The sequence below is a fragment of the Pelmatolapia mariae genome, linkage group LG13 (genome assembly GCF_036321145.2).
Source record: "Pelmatolapia mariae isolate MD_Pm_ZW linkage group LG13, Pm_UMD_F_2, whole genome shotgun sequence".
NCBI lineage: Eukaryota > Metazoa > Chordata > Actinopteri > Cichliformes > Cichlidae > Pelmatolapia > Pelmatolapia mariae.
Window position 1 is genome coordinate 6,366,155 of NC_086238.1, and position 10,583 is coordinate 6,376,737.

General features: G+C 38.8%; 1 protein-coding gene across 1 annotated transcript in view; it reads left to right on the forward strand.

Moving 5' to 3' along the window:
- Positions 1-8,918, forward strand: part of chrm3a (cholinergic receptor, muscarinic 3a) — a 78,865-nt gene extending 69,947 nt beyond the window's left edge. The window contains exon 3 of the mRNA XM_063491370.1: positions 5,037-8,918. Within this exon, the coding sequence (XP_063347440.1) occupies positions 5,056-6,999 (1,944 nt within the window). The 5' untranslated portion in view covers positions 5,037-5,055 and the 3' untranslated portion in view covers positions 7,000-8,918. The remainder of the gene's footprint in view (positions 1-5,036) is intronic.
- The last annotated feature ends 1,665 nt before the right edge of the window (positions 8,919-10,583 follow it).

Here is a 10,583-nt window from a genome sequence, read left to right on the forward strand (position 1 = left end):
CGCCAAAAAACAATTATATATAAATAAAATAATACAATCATATTGTTATTTTCTATTTAGCTTAGTACAGTTACTCAATTTAACAGGAAACATGCCATTTACTATCACAAAAACATTCTGTGTGATTTATTAGTGTCTGTTATGTCTGAATGTATTAAATTAAGTTTTTTACATCAAGCCTTGGCTTAATACTTTTCATGAACAACTGTGCTATTGAGCTTTGTTTGAAATTATAATTAATAGATGACAGTCTTTCTTAAAAACTAAGAAAGTAAATGCTTCCCCTATAATGTCGTTGGAAAATTGGGTGTTTATATCAGAGTGCCTCTGATGTTTCACCATATCTGAGGTGGTGAAGAATAACAGACTTGTGCTTTGTATACAGCTAAAGTAACTTTATGTGTGGAAAAAAATGCTTCAGGTTCACTTTTAGAGATATATGGAGCACTCGTATTTAATTGTGCTGAATGGCACAATATCCTTGCAGAGGTGAGCGTATTCCCAAGTTATCTGATTACTACTTGGGTTACCAAAAGTCAGAGCCTTTTGTGGGTTGTATGACTCATACTGTATATGTTGTTCACAATATCTCCAAGGAAACCTATTGATCTCTATAGGTATGTAAGACCATTACATGTTTCCCATATGTGGTAGTGACTGTGAGCATCTCAGTGTGACTCATCAAGCTGAGATTTGGTCTACACATGCACAGTAGAGCAAACTGTAGACCATAGTAACTACAGACTGCATAGTAGAGCTAACATTTTTTTTTTTGTCAATGCCAAAACATTTATAATTTTGGCATATGTTTAAGATGCTCCTTTCTATTAATTCTAATTTTAGCAAATCGAGCTGTAGCTTGTTATTGTTAGGTGAAGCAATATCAAGTGTAAAATACTATATTTGGGTCACAATATTCTAGTCTTTATTCACAACTTTACTGCACCATATACAATAGTTAAAATTCACAGAGCAGTTAGTTTTTGGACACTACTTACCATCATGTTCTCGTTATGTAACATCTCACAATCCCACTTTGTGGGACAGCACAATTTTTTTAATGATTTAGGAATTGTTCTTAAAATGAAACAGCCTCATGAGATTTAATTGAAGCCATTGTGGCTTTTAGTACATGGTTAATGTGTCTCTGCAGTGGTAGCGGTGATGTCTCACAGCAACAAGGTTTTGGGTTTGAACCTGCTGGCTTGCTGCTGCCTTTCTGTGTGGACTTTTCATGTTGTCCTTGTGCCTGTGTCAGGTCCCTCCAGGTACCCCCACTCCCAACACTCACACACTTAGTCCAAACACATGTGTGTTAGGTTACCTTGTGATCCAAATTGCCTATAGGTTCAAATGTGTGTGTGTGTGTGTGGTTGTCTGTCTCTCTGTGCTTGTCCTGTGATAGACTGGCAGCCAGTCCAGGGTATACCCTTTCTCATCTCCAGTGAGAGCCTCCCTACAGCCATGAATTTGGACAAGTGGTTAAGATAATTGATGAATACTGTATCTGTGTTTGAAGTTCTGAGTCGCTCTTGATGTCTGCCTTCTTGCCACAAGGCAGAAATCTGCATACTATATGACAATGCAGTGCTGCCCAGCCAGTGATTGTAATCACAAAACCATTGGTTACAGCTGTCGGGCTGGCTGAATATGTATGCATTTTGACTGTAGTGGCTCTGTTAAAATTGAAATGCGTGACAGCTTGAGTAATCTTGGTTTTCTTTGCCAGTGTCTCTTTTATTTTAAAGAAGAGGTTGTGTCTAGTTCTGCTTTGTTTGACAGTATTTTATTTGCATTTTTGTGTGTGTGTTCAAGTTATTAAAGTTAAAAATCTAGGCACTTCTGGGGCCAGAGTGACCAAAATTCAAATTACAGCAGCTTTAACCTTCATTAAAAGTGCTTGTCAGTGTGACTCATCCTTGGTGGAAATAGTTTTTGGCCATATCACTACTATGCTAAAAATAGTAAGCTGAAATGGCCATATATTAGTCATCCAATCATTTAGATGGATTCTTGGACCCAACTTGGATTCCGCTGTCCAACCCTGCTGGGACAAATGCCTGAAAATGTCAGGGAACAAGTTGTGTTGCAACTCAGTAAACGAGTATCGATCTTGCTTTGTAACTGAAACTATCGCACCTACGTGCCCTGGAGTCAAACTTAAGATATAGGGCTTAATGTTGACTTGGAGAAAACAAGACAAATACAGTATAATGGCTTCTCTGTAATGGCAGCTGTTGGCAGAGTTTTAGCCCACCTATGTTGGAAAAGGATACTGTCGTCTGGCTGATACATTTTTCATTTGAAAAGGGGTGATTATATTTTTTTGAGAGGAAAACAAACATAAAAACCACTCTCACTTATTTTGCTCCCAGCAGAATGCAGATGTAAATTTGTGGTAAATAACTAATGCAATCGGAGGCAACAACAAAACATAATTGTTCCGTTCATAATTATGTTTGTTGTGTAAGACAATTGCCTGATATCAGACAGAATTATCATCTGAACATTGGCTTATTGTTGCACAGGAAAGCTGATTATTAATAAACACACAATACTCTCTCTCTCTCTCTCTCTCCGATATATATATATACTGTACACATCTATGCTGTATAATTGAATGCATATCCAATTAGATAACCATAAATTTCTCCTATTAGTGTCATTGAAGGATTTTGTACACTGTTGTGTCAGTGTGACGAGGGACTTGCAGACCCATCAGTCCCAACACTGATTTATTGTGTAACTCTCAAAAAGAAACAGAGACAGGTATAGCAATTCTGACATTTGGCCTGTTCCCATAGGATCCAGCCTTTTCTCTCTTCCTATGTCTGCATTACACCAAACAGCATACTATTTATTTATTAGAGTAATAATGCTGATTTTGTTTAAGTACTGTGTTCAGATATTAATATTTTTTAAAAAGAAAGTGAACAATGTGTATATATAATGACATAGAAATTTAGACAATATATTGCTGTGATCGCCAAACAAACACATTTTACACTGGTAAGTAAAGTTAAATGTTATTTGTTTTTCATTAGTAACACATTGCATACATGCCCAGTACAATTTAATTTGTAAAATGTTAAAAGTTTGCCAACTCTTAGAAAGTTTTTTTTCCCCTCAAAGGCATTGTTGTTTTTGTATTTGGCTGCTTTTGGTTTTCATATAGCCTGCTGTAATTTATTACATTGCTAAATTTAATGTGTGAATCTGTGCATACTGCAAATTTCTATGCAAATATGGTGCACACGATGCCTTTCGGTGACATTGTATGCTCTGCACTGTCACGTAAAGCGTATATGAGTGAAACATGAAGGCATTCTATCCATGGATGAGCATGGATGAAGTGATGCGTGTCCACAGCAAAGACAGCAGGGAGCTTTCTGATAATAGTAGTAGCAGTGTGCGGCTCTCAGTGTCACAAATGGCTATGAGACGCTGTTGGCTACTGGGGTTCTTTAACAGCTCTGTGGGAGGTCTGAGATTCTGTGTAGGCACAGGTACAGCACTCGGCTTCAAATACCTTTCCCTGTAGGATGAATACTGTGTGCACGATTGTCACTTTAAACATTATACAACTGCTATATTCATGCTTATATATTTGTGTACATAGTATCTGTAGGCATGTGGATTTGGTGGTAAGGGGTAATATGTTTTTCCTTGTTGAAACATTGTTGTAAATGTCAGTAGAAGAACACTACTCCCATGGCTTTCACAATAAAAAGCAAGCAGGGGGTAATGTGCGCCACTCTGTATAATCACAGCTGTGTACTGAGTATTGATTACTACACTTGTCAGGCAACAAAAAGCTGCAGTTTTCATATGTGCTATTTGATGTTTGTATCATCAGACACGTGTGTAAACTATGTGAATCCCTAGCTGTAAGTCCAAACTGATTTGCCAGTAATTTAAAAAGCATGCATCTAAATCCATTCACCCCAGCAGTTGTGCGTTATTGCTCAGCGAAACTCGAAGAGAATAGAACATGCTGGTTTAGAAATTGGAGGTCTTCATCTCGTTATCCAATTATCAGTAACTGCTTTGACAAAAACAGCAGGATCTTTCATTTAATGTTTGCCCTTTTATTGCAAAGTCATCTTGAATTGAACTAAAAACAGTGCATATTCACATATTCTTTGTGACTACGGCGGTATTAGCTCTTCTGGTGCTCTTTTCTCCATGTTTCACCATTAGGTTTTGTCTGTTGATAGCTTTATCCGTCTAGGATCTATCTTTTCTTTCTTAGAGGGCTTTTGGAAGACCAGATCAATGCTGATGTCTAATTAGCGAGCAGGAAAAATAAATCGCTGCTCAGACAGGGAAAAAAGTGCCAGAATATCTCCTAAAGTTCATTCCTCCTGCTTTATTCAAACCCCTACTTGTTCTAACTTTTACCAGTCTTTGACACAATAAATATAAAATTGCCATTATCACAAAACTGTTTCACTTTGTAGACTAGCGACATATACGAGTGTTAAATTTTGAATGTAACCACTGTGCTAACTCCATTTATGGTCTGTAAGCAGAAAACCATCAGGTACAAGGGTCTAATGTGATGTAGTGTTTAGTTTTAACACAGGCATCCTTATAGACTAGGCAACAATGTGAAAATGCATTACCTGTGTTTAAGTTAAATATATCTGCAATTTTATTGGGTCTCATAAGAAACAGCTCTGATTGCACTCTTACTATCATTGTTGACCATCTACCTATGTTAATTCAGCATCAAGGTATAATTTGATATGTATTGCTTGTAGCATTTAAAGTGTACACAAAGATTGTGCGCAAATAAAATTAAGGGTGACTGTTTTAAAGGAAACATCCAAACATCTTTGCCTAGCCAAACACCCAGTTTCGTAGAATGGGTTTATAGCCTCACCTAGTGGATATGAATAAGAATATCAGCTACCTTCTCAAATTTTATTCTTTCTGCCACTCTTTTCTTTTACACTTGTCTATTTTCCCTTTTGTGCCCCTTTTCCCTCCTCTCTGTGTCCCTTCCTACCTCCCTTTACTATCTTTCTCTTTAGAATATGCCAGAACATAACAATGAGCTCCAACAGCACAGATCCTGGTCTCTTCCTGACTGCCAGCACTCCACCACCATTGGCTGCAGCCTACTCACAGTCCAATGCACCCTATCAAGGAGGAACTGGAGGAACGCCCGTGGTTTATCATGCTATGGATGATAATTCCTCTTCTATCAGCAAGCTCTTAAACTCCACATTAGAACCCCAAAATGGGACTGCAACAGCAGCCCCTGATCCCTTGGGTGGCCACGCTGTGTGGCAGGTTGTCCTCATTGTCTTATTGACTGGCATGCTGTCACTGGTCACGGTCATTGGGAACATCCTGGTAGTAGTATCCTTCAAGGTTAATCGCCAACTAAAGACAGTCAACAACTATTTCCTGTTGAGCTTAGCTGTGGCTGACCTCATCATAGGGGTCATCTCCATGAACCTCTACACAGCTTATCTTGTGATGGGCTACTGGGCCATGGGCAACTGGGCATGCGACTTGTGGCTGGCTATAGACTACGTGGCAAGCAATGCATCTGTTATGAACCTACTGGTCATCAGCTTTGACCGCTACTTTTCAATTACTAGGCCTTTGACCTACCGGGCCAAACGGACCACAAGGCGAGCTGGGATCATGATAGGCTTAGCCTGGTTTGTTTCTCTTGTCCTGTGGGCTCCAGCCATCCTGCTATGGCAGTTTCTTGAGGGTAAAAGGACAGTGCCCTCAGGGGAATGCTACATTCAGTTCCTCTCACAGCCTATTATAACCTTCTGCACAGCCATGGCGGCATTCTACCTACCTGTGACAATAATGAGTGTTCTCTACTGGCGCATTTACAAGGAGACCCAGAATCGTTCAAAAGAGCTAGCTGGGTTGCAAGGCTCGGGTGGAATAGGAGCAAGAGGTGTCAACGGTGGGGGTGAAAGAGCCCGTTTTGTCCATCAGACAGGAAGTTCTAGAAGCTGCAGCAGCTATGAGTTGACCAGGCTCTCTAGGAGAAAGAGCACATGTCGGGAACTGGTAGGTCGCTTCCACTGCTGGCCTGGTGTTCGCTCTTGGAGACCTGGTAGTATGCGACAGGGAGATGGTGATCCAGATCAGAGTAGCAGTGACAGCTGGAACAACAATGATGCTGCAGTCTCTTTGGACCAGTCTGGGTCTTCAGAAGATGAGGACTGTGGAGGTAGAGATATGATTCCACAAAGTCATGCTATTTTCTCCATTGTTCTTAGCCTTCCTGGCATAAAAGCTGCTGTTAACTCCCAGCTAACCTCATGTGAGGATCTGGATGGCGCCTCAGAGGAGGATCCCCTTAGAGCAGCGGAGTATAATCGAGACAGTCTTTCATCAGTAGCTCCAAACACAATGGCCACTGTTACTCCGGAAGGGCAAAACAGTTCAGAAAATAGCTACCACCAACGCTTCTGCTCACGCAAGATTCAATCATTGTCTTCCATCCAGGCTACTTCTAACCATAGGTCTCTGGATGGTACCCCAGTAACCACTACCACTGCCTCTGACAGTACTACTACCAGCACAACCACCAAGTCCCCCTCAGGTCCAATGTCCTTCAAAGAGGCAGCTCTGGCAAAGCGTTTCGCTGCCCGAGCCCGGACTCAGATCACCAAAAGGAAGCGGATGTCCTTGGTAAAAGAGAAGAAGGCAGCTCAAACTCTCAGTGCCATCCTCTTTGCATTCATCATCACATGGACACCTTACAACATCATGGTGCTCATCAATGCTTTCTGTAAAACCTGCATCCCAGAAACTCTGTGGGCAGTAGGTTACTGGCTATGCTACGTCAACAGCACAGTCAACCCCATGTGTTACGCCCTGTGCAACAAGACTTTTCGTACAACATTTAAGATGATACTGTTGTGCCGCTGGGACCAGAAAAAAAGGAGGAAGCAGCAGTTTCAGCAAAGGCATTCTTCAGTGGTCTTTCACAGGAGAATTCCCAGGGAGTCTACGTAAAGGACGGAAAGTTAAGGTTGCTTGTAACAGAACTGAAAAATTTAACACAGAAAGAAAAGAAAGAAACATCCATTTAATTGTTTCTGTGGAGTTTCTTTATCTAGAGATCTTTAATGTTTTATTCTGCTATGTCAAACACAGCAACCCGATGTGGTGGTTTTGCAGTATGTGTTTGTGTTGGTGCATCCATTAAGCAAAGCCGTATATGTGTGTGAAGGTTTGCGTAAGGTGAGGTTCAGACATGAAGGTTGTGACTGTCCTTGAAGAACTTTTTATCATTTCATGCAAGTACAGCAGCAAGAAAGTGAAGTGAGTGGACAATACTCGAAAAGGGCTTAAAAAACACATTGCAGGAGAAATACTGAAGTGCAATTGATGCAAATAGAGAGGATGTTGTCACAGAGTTGGGGATTACACTTTTCTGATCATTTCTCTCTGTGGGTAGTTGGCTCTGTAACATTCAGAGTGGTTTTGCATTTTAATTAAAACTATATATATATATATTAAAAAAATGTTCACAGGCTTCTACATTTTATTAATTTGCCCAGCCATCTTTTTGCCACAGTTTTATTAAAAGTTCGGCACATTGCGTTTCTACATGTGCTCCTTTGTCAGTGTCTTTAATGAAATATAAAAAGTTCTTAAATTTTGTCCATACAGTCGACAGAAAACTGTTATTTTTGTGATTTTTGGTTTTGGTTTTCTAGAGATTTTGAGCCAGTCTGAAAATGATCCTTTTGATGAACTGAGTTGTGAATATTTTGTGTGGCACCACAGTCAGTGAACTGCTGTTGTGTTCAATGTGATTGTTGTGGTTTGTATGGTGGAGATAATAAGTACAATGGTTGTGTTTTATGTACTTGCAATTTTCTGTCAAGTAATGATTATACAGTAATTATATTCCGTTTGTGTACATTTGGATATTTCTGAATATGATACACAAAGATTGCACACACACAGACACACTCACACACAAATATGTCCATTTGTTTAAAAAAGTGTGTTTTGATCTTACGTTATCTTTTGAATTTCCACAAAATTTCACATCTAACAACTCTTTTGTAAAAGGATGGCAATCTTTGATATAGTGGAACAATGGCGGCCTCTAGTGCTGTACAAAAAGATCTGTTGCTCAGGCTGTTAACAGTTTAACTTCCACACTGCAGTATCAAAATCTGAAATATAGCGATACAGATATAGATTGATTTTAATTCAATCTAAAATTTTTATCTAAATTTTAAATGAAAACAGGTGACAAATTCAAGAAAAACTACACTGAAGTGTTTAGATTCACTTGTACTTTAGAGGGAAGGTTCAATGCAGAGCAGTATAAAGTTGTTCTGAATACAAATAATCATCATAAAATAATTTTATTATGGTCGGCAAAAAAAATGTGCTACAACAACTAGCATACAAATTAATGGCTAGATCGTATTATATTGGAAATGATGACATGACTTTGGCTTATTTGCTGTGTGCAAAGAAATGTTTAAAAAAAAATCCTGTACCTGCCATCGGTGAATATTTCATTAGTTTTCAGCACAATGCTATAATACAGAAAGCTACTTTTGGCTGCTCCCTTATTCACAAGGGGTCACCACAAGGGGTGGCTCTTTGTATTTGATCTGGCAGATTTTTATGCTGAATGCCCTTCCTGATGCAGCCCCTGAGGAATTTGTATCTTCTCCCAGAAACAAACTGGGGATCTTTCGCTTATTAGGCGAATGTGTAAACCACTACAGTATGGAGCCACGGTACAGTGTCAGAATACATTCTTCATCGATAAATGAGGGATTTTTTGTACTGTATTGGGAATGTAAACTGCCAACATTGTGAACACAACAGTTTGTTACATTTTAAGTATGCCAATCATACTCATATTTTAAGCCAATAAAAAATAAAAAACCTTTTGTCTATAATTACTTTATTTGTTTTGATTTTTTGTCTTTTTGCCACTGTGTAATTTAGGGTGTTTCACCTTTTTTACATAGAATAGTTTCACTTAAAATGAATCATTTTTTGAGTGTTGCTCTGCCTCACGTTCATATTTAACACATGTTCAATAATGCAGCTTTTTAACATCCAACCAGATCAGTTTAAAGCAATAGATAATATGGGTTGCATGAATTTATCCATGATATTCTGTAATCAGAGCTAAAAAAAAAAAAAAAATACAGTTACAAGCCAATAATACTACAATCACTAGCCACTACATTAGGGACATCTGCTTAGTAATGCAAAGATCAAGTCAGCCAACTCTGTGCATTTAAAGATGTAGAAGATGACCCGCTAAAGCTCAAACTGAGCAACAGAATTGGGAAGAAAGGTAACCGAAGGGACATCATGGTTGCTGGTGCCAGATTGGTGGGTTTGAGTATTTGATTCAGATCCAGGTTTGATCCAGGGATTTTCACACACAAGCATCTGTTGGAGTTGGAGGTGAATGGTCCAAAAAACAAAGACATCCAGTGATCAGCAGTTCTCTAAGTGAAAATAACTTATTTTTGTCAGAGGTAAGAGAAGAATGCCCGGAATACTTATAGCTGACAGGAAGGCAACAGAAACTCAAATCACCTCTCATTAGAACCAAGGTATGCAGAAAAGAATATCTGAATGCACATCAAACTTTGAAAAAGATGAGCCACTGCTGCAAAAGACAACTCCTCTCAACTAAGAACAGGAAACTGACGCTACAATTTGTAAGGCCTCACCAAAATTAGCCAAAATAGAATATTGTAAAAATGTCACCTGGTCTGATGAGCCTCGATTGCTGTTGCAACATTTGGATGACCTGGCCAGATTTTGGATTAGTCCAAAATTTCCACAAGTTGTAGAGCACTGCCTTCCCAATGAACAGTCATTTTGTTGTATTTTTCCCAACAAATGTTGCTACAAACTATATGATATCATGTCTAAGTATTTAAACATTTTCTTTTTATATGGCCACTGTTATTTGTTTAGGTTGATTAGGTTTATTCCTTGCTATTTTAAACTTTAGATGACTTTAATAAAATGTTTTGTAGTATTACTCAATACTTAAAAATATCCAGAAAACTGAATAAAACAGCTTCTCTCAATGAGAAAGTGGATGGCATAACCCTCGGCTGCCTGTTTAGTGGAGGAAGGAACTTAAACGACAAGCAAGATGGAATGTGAATACCTCCTTGGATATGTAGTCAAGCTAAAGTGGCGCTGCTCAGAAAAGTTTGGTTACTAATCCCAACAAGTATGACCAAAAGAGAAAGTTCAAAGAAGCAGACAGGGTTTAGAGAGTCTGTGAAAATTCCTGGTATTACTCTTGAACCCTGCAAAAAGTTTGTAGCATAGAATGAAGAAATACTGTTATATAACCTTTTTTTTTTTTTTGCTCCAACTTGTAAGTAAAACTGCATCAAATCAATAATTTCTTTTCTTTTTTAGAAGTAACATTTTGACAGCTGCACATCCCTACAGACATGGCACTGAGTTAACTTTTGTAGGAACTATCTGGCACATTTTTGGCTTTCTGTGGATCTGATGCAAAAGTGGAATATGTGTGTTCTTTTATCTTTTGAGGCAGATTTATACACATTGATTTTGAGAGT